The sequence below is a fragment of the Vipera ursinii genome (genome assembly GCF_947247035.1).
Source record: "Vipera ursinii genome assembly, chromosome: 6".
In the NCBI taxonomy this organism is placed as follows: Eukaryota; Metazoa; Chordata; class Lepidosauria; order Squamata; family Viperidae; genus Vipera; species Vipera ursinii.
This window is the reverse complement of record NC_139515.1, coordinates 89,816,168-89,827,752: the sequence shown is the minus strand read 5'-3', so window position 1 is coordinate 89,827,752 and position 11,585 is coordinate 89,816,168. Positions and strand designations below refer to the sequence as shown.

Genomic DNA, 11,585 nt, shown 5'->3' with positions numbered 1-11,585 from the left:
GGGGGTGAGATCCTACCCCCTAGACCCAATACCCTCCCCCTCCATCTGCCCTCCGAGGGTCGCTTCACCCACTTACAGAGACCCAGCGGCACTGCATCAGGTGGGGTGGGGAGACGCCTCCCCCAAACAGCCACAGGCCTGTTCCCTCCATTGGCTGAACTTCTTTCCTTGGCCAAGACAATCTCCTACCTGCCCCCCACCCCGGAGGAGATACTGAGGAGGGAGGGGGGGCTGTGCTCCACCTGGGGCACTTGTTCTGTGGTGGGGGGGCGCAGGGGAAGCAAAGCATTTCTTATGCAACCAGGAAGACCCCTCCAGGGCAGGGGGCTGCCAGGAGTGAAGGCTCCGTTACCCCCCCCCTCCCGCTCCCGTCTTCAGCTGGGGGGAAATGGCTCTGCAGAAGCAGTGGGGGGGGGGCTGTCTCTGGATTTGGCTTGACCTTTGCAGTGGGTCTCTTTTTCTCCCCCCCCCCCTGCAACTAGAGCTTCACAACAACCAGCAGCCCAGGCAAAATCAGGTCGCTTCAGACAAGGGGGTCCCCAAAGCCATCCTCCTTTATAAGGGACATCACAGGGCCACCGCTCCACCCCCCCTCCCCGCCAGCCCACCGGGCACCCCCAGTGCGGCTCCGCAGGGCAGGAGAGGCAGCCGGCCGGACGACGCCCGCTGTGGCCGGCCTGCCTGGCCAGCTCCGAGGAGGCCGGCGGCCGCTTCCGTGGGCTCTCGGCAAAGGCCCCCAGCTCAGCGGGCCACTCGCCTGGGCTGCACCTCCAGCAGAGCGGCAATGTCCACCATGGCCTGACGGATGTTCTTCCCGAAACGCGTGGAGTCCTGGGGAGGGGGGAAGAGGCGTCACTCAGGCTTCGAACTGACCGATGCGGGCTGGGGAAGAGGACGCTCCCTGGCCAGTCCCCCCCTCTGGCTCCTTCCCCAGGCACACTCACCGTTTCGGGGCTGGAGAACTTGCTGGAAATGTGAAACGTGATCAGGTTCTCGCCGGCAATGATGTAGGAGACCCCGTAGCCATCGTCAGCCACCTGCAGGAGGGAGGGGCCCCCAGGGGCCAGGCTGAGGCCAGAGAGACCAGCCGCTGGGCATGGGGGGGCGCCAGGCAGAGGCGTCTAGGAGGGCCCCTTGGCGTGCCTTGGCTGAGCCCTCCCTCCCCCCCCTTCTTCCCTGCCTCCATCTTTTTTCCTTCCCTCCCCCCCTTTCCCCTCCCTCCCTCTGGCTCTTCTGTCTGTGGCCCACATTTCGCCAAGCACCGTGCCCCACTTTCCCAGGCAGCCTCCTAGGCGTATCAGTCGTGGGGCAGCAGAGGGAGGGGGGCGCTCTCCCTGGGCAAAGGCCTCCCCATGCCAGGAGGTGGTGACACCTGGGCTGATTTTGGCTCATCCCCAAAGCCAAGGGGGGGGGCAGGCCTTCCGTTCTTGGAGGACGGAGCTGGTGGGGTGGGGAAAGGCCTTGCAAGCTCCAGCCCTCCTGCTCCCCCCCACAAGTTCAAGCGGGAACTTTAAGGGAAAGACTCCTACACAGCTCCCCCCCTCCAGAGGGAGGGAAGGGCCTTGGCACCTCCGTCCCTTCCCTGCCTCCCCTCCCCTCCCCCCCCACCAGCCGGGCCGGCCTACTCACTGGCCCAAAGCCTCCGCCGGAGGAGATGTAGTCCGGATAGGCCTCCAGGCTGAACATCCTGATCTGCTGCTGGGGGGTCTGGCTGGTGGAGAGGCGCCAGGGCTCGGACAGCACCTGGGGGGGGGGAAGAGGAGAGAAGGGGTCACCCCCAGCCCGGTCAGCTTTTCTTCCCTCTCAAGCTACAGCCCACAGGGTGACCCCCCCTCAGGCGAGCCCCTCCCAAAAGCTTCCAGAGGAGGGGGCGCTGCTTTGCTGGAGCTGCAGAAAACCTGGCCGCAGCCCCTCAGCGCATCCCAGCCCTTCCTGGGGGCCTCCGCTCAGGGGGGCTTCCCCACAGGCGCTGCTCATGGGACAGTCCAGCCAGGCAGGGGTTCCCCTCCAACCTGTGGGGCTGCATCCTGCCCCACCCGTTCCTGCCCCCGACTGTCCGTGTGGCCCCTTGTTGGCACCGTCTGGGTGACCGGGGGCAGAGCCGGGAGGGGGCAAGGGGGAGGGGTAGGACCCCCATGCCTCCTCCCCTCCAGGGGTCCCAGAGGTCTCTCTCTCTCTCGTGGCCAGGCCGGCCAGGGCCCTTCACCTTGTCCAGGAAGGGAGACTTCACCCTGAGGTAGCGCGACATCACGTAGAGGCAGAAGAGATGCCGGTCAATGCCGGCCCCCGTCATGGCCAGGCGGTACATCTGTTGGTGCTTCTCGGCCGCCACCCGAAAGAGCTGCTGGCGGTCCAGGGGCTACGGGGAGACCCGGAGGGGGAGGGGTTGATGCCCAGCCAAATGAGTCGCTTGGTTTCTGCAGGGCTGACCTCCTGTGCTGGAGGCCAGCTCCAGCCATCTTTGCCCAGCTTCCCCCTCTCTATCTTGACCCCCCTACACTGAAAGCCCCGGCAAGCCCCCCCCCCATCGTCCTCCAAGTTACAAAGGAGCTTCTCTTGCTTAGGTGGCCCCACATTCTGGGTGGAACTTCCACGCCCCCGCTGAGCCCTTAAACAGCGTCAGGGGCTCCCCTGGGCACTGCCCGCTTGTCCCCACCCTGGCCAGGAGGCGCCGCTGGGCATCTGAAGCGCCCTGGATCTCATCCCTGCCTCTGCCCGCTGCAGAGAAGCTGGGCGACCACCAGGCTGCCCTCCGCGGGATCCCCCGAAGCCCCTCGCGGTCACAACCTTCTCCCCACCCCTCACCCCTCCTGGCAGGTGGCAATCTGCACCCCAAATTGGCTGCTCTGGAGCTTCCGGGATGCCAACCTCCCGCCCCTACACGGAAGGCAGGGGGGGCATCGGAGGGGAGGGGGACTCACGCTGCAGTTGGGGTCGCTCATGCTGAGCACGAAGGCCGTGGCCTCACTGGTGCAGGAGCGCACCGTCTCCGTCCGGCCCTCGCGGAAGAGCCGCGTCATGGAGGCCTCGTAGGTGAGGCAGAAGTGGCCCTTGTCCTGGGGGAGGAAGACAAAGGCCTTGGCACCCCCACAGCTTCCCCCTCCCCTCCCCTCGGCACTCCCTTCCCCGCCGCCCCCTACCCGGAAGTGCGCCAGCTGCAGGGCGATCTGGATGAAGCTGTCGGGGCTGGTCCGGCCTTTCTTGATGAGGCCTTTGCCGAAAGCGGAGAAGCAGAAGCAGCAGAAGTCCACGTCGTCGGCCAGCGCCTGGGCCTCGCTGTAGGAGGCATCGATGGTCCGGATGCACTGGGGAGGGGGAGAACCAGCCTGAGAGGGTGCGTGGCATCCATGAGCCGGGGGGTGGGAGGATGATCCCTCCCCATGCACGAATTTCTCCACCCAAATTGAGAGGATCCGAGGACGAGGCGCAACCCCCGCCCTGTGCCAGCAAAATACCAACCTGGTCTTGGCACGACGCAACAAAAAGTCAATAAACCACCAAACCAATAAACCAAAGCGTGCCACAGTTGCGGTGGGGTTCCCCCAACCAGCACTCCACGTGACCCAGCGTGGCTCTCTGGTGAGCCAGCCCGTCTGTGCCAGCTTTCCACAACGGAGGGCTCTGCCCCTCGGATCAGGGGGGCTCTGGCAGGGAGGCTTTAACGGGGATCCCTGCAGTCAACAGGAGGCTGGACTAGATGGCCTCAAGGGCCCCATCCTACCCGAGGAGTCTAAGGCAACAACCTCCACACACACACACAAACCAGGGTGGGGTCTCCCACCTGCTTCCTGGGCAGGGTAATTCTCGGTGTGTGTGTGTGTGCGTGGTACTAAGGGAAGAACCCACCTCCTTGCTCTTTTCAGCCCCCCCCCCGGACGGGCACCGGACCTACCTCTTCCGGAAGGTCCCAGGCCAAACGCTGAGGAGGGGGCAGATCGGTGTTGGGCACCCCCTGGCAGTGCCCGCCATTGCAGTAACCGAGCTGCAGCTGGTCTGTCGCCAGCATGAACTGGGAGAGAGGGAAAGGGCACCACAGGGCTGGACAGCTCGCTCTGGCCTCCCACTCCCATCAGCCCCGGCCAGCCGGGCTGTGGCCCTTCCCGGGGCCTGGGCAGGGACCCCAAAGGGAGACCGAGGTGGCTGCTCACCTCCCAGAGGTGCCCCATGATGGGGGCGTCGGCCCACGAGTGCTCGGCGTTGCCCCCCAGTTTGCCGTTCTGGTAGACCACCAGCGTGAAGGACTTGTCGAACCACCTGTGGGAGGCAGCCCAAGGCTGGCAGGGGGGTCCCAGGACCAAGATGACCCCCAGGAGGAAGAGGGTCCGGCTGGCCCCCCTCCCCCGCCTTCCTCCTGCTCTCTGCCTGAAGCTCATTGGGGCCTGAGGGAGGGGCCCTGCCCAGCCCCACAATATCCGGGGGGGGAGGCGACCCCTAAAGGAAAACAGTGGGGTCCAGGGTGCAGAGGGACAGTTCAGTCTAGCGGTTAAGGCATTCAATTGAAAAGCAGGAGACGGCGAGTTCTAGTCCTGCCCTAGCCGTGAAAGCTGGCTGGGTGGCCTTGGGCCAGTCCCTCAGCCAGCCCAGTCCACCTCACAGGGTTGTTGTTGGGAAAACAGAAGTACAGGCAGTCCTCAACTTGCAATGGTTTCTTTAGTGACCATTCAACATTACAACGGCATTGAAAACGACCGTTTTTCACACTTATGACCTTTGCAGCATCCCTGGGAGTCACAAGATCAACATTTGGACGCTCGGCAACCGGTTCCTGACTTATGATGGTCGCCGCGTCGCAGGGGTGTCACGTGATCCCCTTTTGCAACCTTCTGACCAGTAAAGTCAGTGGGGGAAGCCAGATTCACTTAATGACCGAGTTACTAACTTACCAACTGCAGTGATTCACTTAACAACTGTGGCAAGAAAGGTCGTAAAATGGGGCAGAGCTCAACTAACAACCGTTTCACTTAGCAACGGAGCTCAATTATGGTCACAACTGGAGGACCACTTGAAGAAGGAGCACTCACGGCCCTGAATAGTTTGCAATGGGTGCAGACGAAGAAGGCCTGGCCTCCCGGTGCCAGGGCTGCCCTCACCGGTCGTCGCAGTGCCCGTGCAGGAGGCTCTTGGCGTAGACGCTCAGGCTGTCCTCACGCTCGGGGCTGTAGCCTTGCGCCTCTTCGTCCAGCGCCAGGAAGAAGGCGGCCCGGTCGATGCAGTCTAGCGAGGCCCGGTTCTTGCCCCGGTTGAAGAACCTGGCACGGGCCTCGGCCCAGGGGACCCTGGGGGGGGACGGAGGGGGGCTGGGTGCTGCCTGCGCCCCCGGAGAAGCAGCAGCAGCCCCTCCTCCAGCCCTGCAGCTCAGGGCACAGGCAGACACCTGCGGTTGGGGGGGGCCTTCCTCCGCCCGCCTCCAGCAAGGGCTACCTGCTCCCTGCGGTGAGGGCCGCCAGTCTCTGCTCCCCGGGCTGCGGAGGGGAGGGGTCGTCCAGGATGCGCTGGAACTGCATCTCCAGGTCCCGGGGGGGCAGCTGCTTCCCCCCTTGGTAGAGCCACACTTTGAAGAAACGGCCTCGGTGGAAGACGGCCAGGTGCCGGCTGTCGGCCAGGTGCAGCAGGGAGTCTGGGGGCCGTGGGGGTGGGCGTGAGTGAAGGGCAATGGGGCCTGCTCCAGCCCTTCTTGCCCCCTTCAGGGGCTTGAAACGAGAGCAAGGGTGTGGGGTCTCCAGGTCAAAGGTCAACGCTCCGGCTTCTCGGTTGAAAAGGGTTGGCCGGCCTCCTTCTGGGGCCAAAATTTGGACAGAAAGGGACTTAAGCCCCCCCACCCATTGCCACGCAAGGGGCAATGAAACCTGCTTGGAAGTTCTCTGACTGTGGTGGGCTTTGGCGGGCAGGGTTGGAAGACCCTCACCCAGTGCAGCAAGGTTGGTGACCCCCCATGCCAGTGTCCTGCCAGAATAGCCCCCAGGTCTGGAGTTTGGCAGCCACCCCAGGCTTACCTCTGCAAACACAGCAGCCTCAGGCCTGACCGGGGAGCTCACGGGCCTGTCCAAGGACAGCTGGAGGGCACCCCCCGCTCCCCCCCTGCCCCAAACCAGCCTTTTGGAAATGCAGAAGAGCCTGTGTGTGTGTGTGTGTGTGTGTGTGTGTGTGTGTGTGTGTGTGAGAGAGAGAGAGAGAGAGAGAGAGAACCAGCAGGGCCGTCTTCCTCCCCCAGCGCCACCCACCTGCCTCTTTGCCAGGGATGCGCGTCGTGTTGAACATCCGTTCCATCTGATAGGAGCACATGGGCACCACGCCCAGCGCCATCACCTGTGGGCAGAAACGGGTCGAGGCGGATTCCTTTGGGGGCGCCTTGCCCTCTAGAAGGGTTCTGGGGAGGTGCCGTGTGGGGAGCCAGGCCCCTTGTAGCCCCTCACCCCACCCCACTTTTACTCACGGGCTCAAGCTCTTCCCGGTCCAGCTGGCGACGGTACTTCAGGATGGCATGCACGCAGTTGCCGGCTCGGGCTGCCTGGATGGGCGTGGGGGTGATGTAGAGAAAGTCCTGCGGGGTGTGTGTGTGTGTGGAGGGGGTGGAGAGAGGAAGCAGCCGTTTACCTGGCTGGCAGGGAAGGACTCTGCCCCACGGGCTCTGCCCCACGGAACTAGCCAGCTGCCACTCACCATGAGGTAGTAGTTGCTGTTGACCATGATGGGGCCTCTTCCCCGCAGGTAGATGTACTCCTCCCACCAGTCGCTCACCTGCGGCACAGAAGCGTCCTTGGGGGGGCTGCCGGGGCGGGCTCTCCTGGGGGAGGCTCCAAGGAGCGGGGCCCCCACGCTGGCTGGGGCAGCTGGGCTGTGGGGTGGGGTGGGGGGCAGCCCAGCCAAGATACTCACGTAGTTGGTGGCCCACCAGGACTTGAGGACCAGGAACTTCTGGAGCCGGGGGGCCACTTTCTGCTGGAAGTCGCTGGCCAGGGCCTCCATCTGCTTGTACTTCTCCTTGTCCAGCAGCGGCTGCACAGAGTCCAGGTACTGCCGGCAACAGAGCATCAAGGACCCCTCCTGGCTCCCCCCTCCCCCGGCCCCACTTGGACCCAGACACCCCCCCTTGCTTGCCCACAGCCCCAGTGGCTGAAGGGGGGGGCGAGACTGGCGGTCCCCCGCGTGAGCAGAAGCTCCCCTGCATCAGGCAGCCTCTGCTTTAGCCCCACAGACCAGACTGGGAGGAGGGGTCTCTTCTCTCTGGGGACAGGGAGCCCCCCCTTGCAAATTGGGGCATGGCACCCCACCTGGGGTCTCTTGGCCCCAGTGAGGGAAGCTCCCAGGCCCCACCCAGCCAGAAGTGGCTCCCCTCCCTCCCGGCAGGAAGAGACAAGAAGCAGGAGGGTGCAGGCAGACCTCCCCCCCTTGGACACGGAGAACCCACTTAGGGCTCCTCCCTGCCCCCATCCCGTCACCGACCACAAGCTCTGGCCCACACTCCAGGCAGCAGCCCCTTCTCCCCACAGCCCCCAAAGCCCCCCCCCCGTTTGGCGGCTGTGGGACGGGGCGGGCAAGGGGGGCAGCCCTTCTCACCCTATGGACGGTGTCCTCCACGCGGGGGACCGGCAGCTTGGGCAAGGAGGTCTGGAAGCTGTAGAGCATGGGGTGGCGCCCGGACATGACCTTCACCAGGGCCTGCGAGGGGAGGGCGGTCAGGCAGGGAGGGAGGGGGGGAGGGAGGGAGGGGCCTCTGCCCGGGCTGCCCCCCCACGCTCAGGCCCCCAGCCCAGCCCCATCTCGTCTCGTGGGGAGCAAGGTGGAGCTGAGAGGGGCCTGCCCCGGAGCCCCTGGGCTCACCACCCAGGCTTTGGTGCTGAAGCTCGTCTTGCCGTGCGGCTCGAACATCCAGCCGTGGTAGGAGAGCAGCAGCTTCAACATCTGGCGGCGAAGCCAAATGCCCAGGATCCAGAGGCCGGTGGAGAAGAGCAGGGCGCTCAGCAGGGTCTGCTGGCGGAGGTTGAAGTAGCAGCTGCAGCTGGAGGGAGACGGGAGGGGGGGGATATTTCTGGACGGTGAGTGGCTGGAGGGGGGGAGTCTTCCCCTCACTGGAGCTTTGCAAAGAGGGGCTGGATAGTCGTCCGTTGGGATGGAGTAGGAGAGTGCGGTATGTGGGCGGAGTGGGGTGGGCTTGATGACCTCTGAGGTCCCTTACAGCTCCCAAAGGCCCTGCTGAGGAGGGCTGAGTTGTGTCCCAGGAAAGGAGGGGGAGGACTTCCATGCTCAGAGGTCAAGAGGGTTACTTGGGGTGAAGCAGGGCCCTTGAGGAAGGGGGTAAAGCCCCCCCCTTGGGAAGACACGGCTGCCTTCAGGAGTCCCCCCCCCCGTGCCTCAGATCTGCTTCCGAACGCTGCATGGAGCCCTTGAGGGGGTGGGTTACAGCTGCAGGACCCCTAGGTCTCCCCACAGCCCAATCCTCTCCCCCCCCCCAGGAGGCAAGGGACGGAGAGCAGGAAACTGCATTGCTCCGGGTGCTTCCCCTGCTAGGGCCTGGGGGGGGAGGGGTCGGGACTGGCCCTCACCTGGTGGCCAGGTGCCTCTGGATGCTGCTGATCATCCCCCGGGAGAGGTCCACGTGGACCCACGTGCTGCCCACGGTCATGGCGGTGATGGCCAGCCAGCCGGAGGGGGAGCCGGGATACACGCCGGTCAGGAAGCTGTTCTGTGAAATGGGCCCTGTCAGAGGGAGGCCTTTGGAGCCCCCACCTCCCGCCCGGGACAGAGGCCACCCCGACCACAAGCCCTGGGAGCCATCGTGGCCCCCATTTCATCCCCCCCAGGTGTCTCTAATATCAGGGGAGGAGAACCCCCCCCCAGGCTTAGGGCCACCTCACCTGCCCCTTCTCTGCCTTGCAAAAGCTGGCCAAGCAAGCACACGGTCGGGGTGTCCCTGGCCGAAGTGGGGGTGCTCCCAGCGATAGGGGTGGGCTGTGGGCCCCCCCATGCTCAGCCTGCCAGGGGAGGGGGGGGCTCCCAGGAAAGCAGCCAGGCCGAGATCCGGCCACTTGCTCGCCCTCAAGCCGCAAAGGAATATGACCAGTGGGGTGAAGAGATGTGGGGGCTGCCCCGGCTTTGGCCAGAAAAGCCTCCCCCCCCGTGTGCCCCCCCCAGCTCACCTTGAGCCGGATGAACCGTTTCTTCCAGGAATGGAGGCCGGACAGGTAGATCTGCTTCAGTGCTTCCTGGCTCAGCCGGAAGTCCACCCCGTCCGGGGTGACCGTGAACTGGAAGGCGACGGCCTGGTGGGCTTCCGCCATCCTGCCTGGGAGGGGGAATCGGGGCAGGGTCCTCACCTGGTGGCCCCTTCCCCTTGGGGGGCTCACACCAAGCAGTGGGCCTTAGCTTATCCCCTCCCCTCCCCTCCCCACACACACACGCGCGCACACACACACACACACACACACACACACACACACACACACGTTCCAATCCCATTAACACCAGAAGGGAAGAAATACAGGCAGTCCTCCCTTAGTGACCACTTGTTTAGTGACCGTTCAAAGTTACAACGGCACTGAAGTAAGTGACTTAGGACCGTCAATCACACTTAATGACCACTGCAGCCTCCCCGTGTTCAACATTGAAACGCTTGGCAACTGACTCACACTTACGACAGTCACCGTGTCCCGGGGGTCACGTGATCCCCTCTTGCCACCTTCTGACAAGTGAAGTCCGGGGGGGGGGGAGCCAAATTCACTTAACAAACAGGTTACTGCCTTAAAACAGTTTCAGCGATTCGATTAACAGCTGTGGCAAGAAATGTCGTAAAATGGGGCAGAACTCTCTTAACAAATTTCTCCTTGGGCTCCATTTGTGGCCATAAGCCGAGGACTGCCCGCACCTCCACACGCAGAGCCCTCAGAGCGTGTGCAGAGCGCACCCCTTCTGCACCGTTGTGTGAGCAGGGTGGGGGGAGGGGAAGTCACTGCTTCAACTCCTCCCCCTGGGCCCCTCCCTCTGAGGGGGAGGGAAGAGTCCCTGGGGAGGACAAGGGGGCCCAGGAGACCCCAGGAACTGACGGCTCGGCTGGATTCAACTGCTTTGCCCCAGGCCGCTTCTCATCAGAGGACCCCCCACTTTCTGCCCCCTCGCTCCCCAAACCTGCTGCAGGCCTAGCACCCGTACCACCCGTGTGCCTCCCCCTTCTTGGCCATGTAGTTCCACGGGTCCCTGCCCCCCCCCCCCGCAAGCCAGAACCTTCCCATTCCCCACCCCCCACCCCCCTCCGACTAACCTGGAAAGGCGGCTTTAGGCTTAGCAGCCCCTCGGCAGAGGCTGGAAAAGGGGGGGACCCTGGGGGGGGAAGAGCTTCCTTCTCTGTCTCTCTCCTCCTCCTCCTCCTTTGTGTCCTAGACCTGTGGGGAACACGCCAGGCCCGGGGTCAAGGTCGCCAGGAGGGCCTGGGGGCAAAGCTTCCCTTCCCCTGGGACCTCCCTCACCTCCCCCCCACCAGCTGAGCTGCAGCCACCCAGGACTGTTTACACAAGGAGCCGCTGCTGTTCCGTCACCTGTGGCTGGCATCCCATGCTGGCATCGGGGGCTCTCTGCCCACCAGCCGGGAGGGGAAAGGGCCTCGGAGGCTGCTGGTGAAAGACAGCGCCCCGCATGGGATTTATGCTGGGTATTTGTCATTATTATTTGCTATACTCAAGAACAATCTCAAGACCCCAAGCCAGAATTCCCCCCTCCAGCCGGTCCCGGGTGCGAATTGAGGTGTGTGGTGGGAAGCCCCTCCAGTTGAGCTGGCTCAGGGCCCGGCATTTCTGGGCAGGAGTGCCAGGCGGCCCCTCCCTGGCAATACTGAGAAGACCCCTCCTCAATCCACAGACTTCTGGGATGGACTTTCCTTTGCAGCTCAGGAGTTTGGGGTGTTGTGTCTCCACCACCCCCTTGGAGATCAGCCAAGGACCCTCACCCAGCCAGCCCCACCCTCTTGGCCTGCGCCCCCCCCCAGGAAGTCCTGGCAGGCTCCTAAGGTCAGCCTTCTCAAGGTGAAGGTCTGATCTGGACTTAGGAAGCGGGAGGGGGAAATCGTACAGGGGCTCCTGTTGGACTAGATAGAAGACCTCGGAGGTGCCCTCCAGCTCTATTCTGGTTCTGGACTCCAGGGATTTCCCGCAGCCCCCCCGCCCCCCGATTCTGCCCGTGCAGCTGCCCTGGGAAAGCCCCTCCCTGGGGGGCTGCGGGACCGGGTCTTCGGGCAGCCGGAGTCCCAGGAGGAAGGGGGGTTTGGGAGCAGCGGAAGCCCCCCGGGGAAGGCTCGACCTGGGCTGGCTGGCATCTCCCGAGACCCCCACCCCGGGGCCCCAGACCGGCCCCGGGCGGCTCCAGCTCGGACGCCCTTCCCGCCTCCCCGCCGCGCCAGGCCACGCCGCGCGGGCCGAAAGGCCGGGGACCCCGCGCCCACTCCCGCCCCCGCCAGCCCCGGAGCTCACCGGCCGGACGGGGAGGCCGCTCGGTCCGCGCGGGAGAAGGCGGGGGCCCAGTCGCCGCTGCCCTCCCCCCAGCCGGCGGCAGCGGCGGCCCTCCTGTAACCGGACACCCGGCGGGGGCGGCGGCCGCCC

The 11,585-nt window shown here is 64.7% G+C and overlaps 1 protein-coding gene across 2 annotated transcripts; it reads right to left on the bottom strand.

The window, feature by feature from the left end:
- Nucleotides 1-544: 544 nt before the first annotated feature.
- On the bottom strand, nucleotides 545-11,585 carry CPT1B (carnitine palmitoyltransferase 1B). Of its 2 annotated transcripts, XM_083365191.1 has the most exons (20): nucleotides 11,457-11,585; nucleotides 10,256-10,376; nucleotides 9,138-9,283; nucleotides 8,544-8,683; nucleotides 7,822-7,999; nucleotides 7,558-7,659; nucleotides 6,877-7,014; nucleotides 6,661-6,738; nucleotides 6,434-6,541; nucleotides 6,222-6,306; nucleotides 5,422-5,617; nucleotides 5,091-5,276; nucleotides 4,149-4,254; nucleotides 3,893-4,009; nucleotides 3,141-3,305; nucleotides 2,922-3,056; nucleotides 2,207-2,359; nucleotides 1,630-1,743; nucleotides 945-1,037; nucleotides 545-831 (listed from the first exon to the last, which is right to left on the bottom strand). In XM_083365191.1, exons 3-20 carry the CDS (start codon nucleotides 9,276-9,278, stop codon nucleotides 742-744), a joined length of 2,325 nt encoding a protein of 774 aa, XP_083221317.1. In that variant the 5' UTR covers nucleotides 9,279-9,283; nucleotides 10,256-10,376; nucleotides 11,457-11,585; the 3' UTR covers nucleotides 545-741. The 2 variants fall into 2 exon arrangements, with proteins under 2 accessions (XP_083221317.1, XP_083221318.1); XM_083365192.1 differs by lacking the exons at nucleotides 10,256-10,376; nucleotides 11,457-11,585 and having other exon boundaries at nucleotides 8,544-8,678; nucleotides 9,138-9,274.

Coding starts and splice junctions, on each gene's coding strand:
- CPT1B (XM_083365191.1), bottom strand. CDS start 9,278: ATGGCGGAAGCCCACCAGGCCGTCGCCTTCCAGTTCACGGTCACCCCG. Junction 5,618..6,221: donor CATCCCTGGCAAAGAGGCAG/GTGGGTGGCGCT, acceptor CACGGCCCCCAG/ACTCCCTGCTGCACCTGGCC. Junction 1,744..2,206: donor AGTCTCCCTTCCTGGACAAG/GTGAAGGGCCCT, acceptor CCCCCCCCCCAG/GTGCTGTCCGAGCCCTGGCG.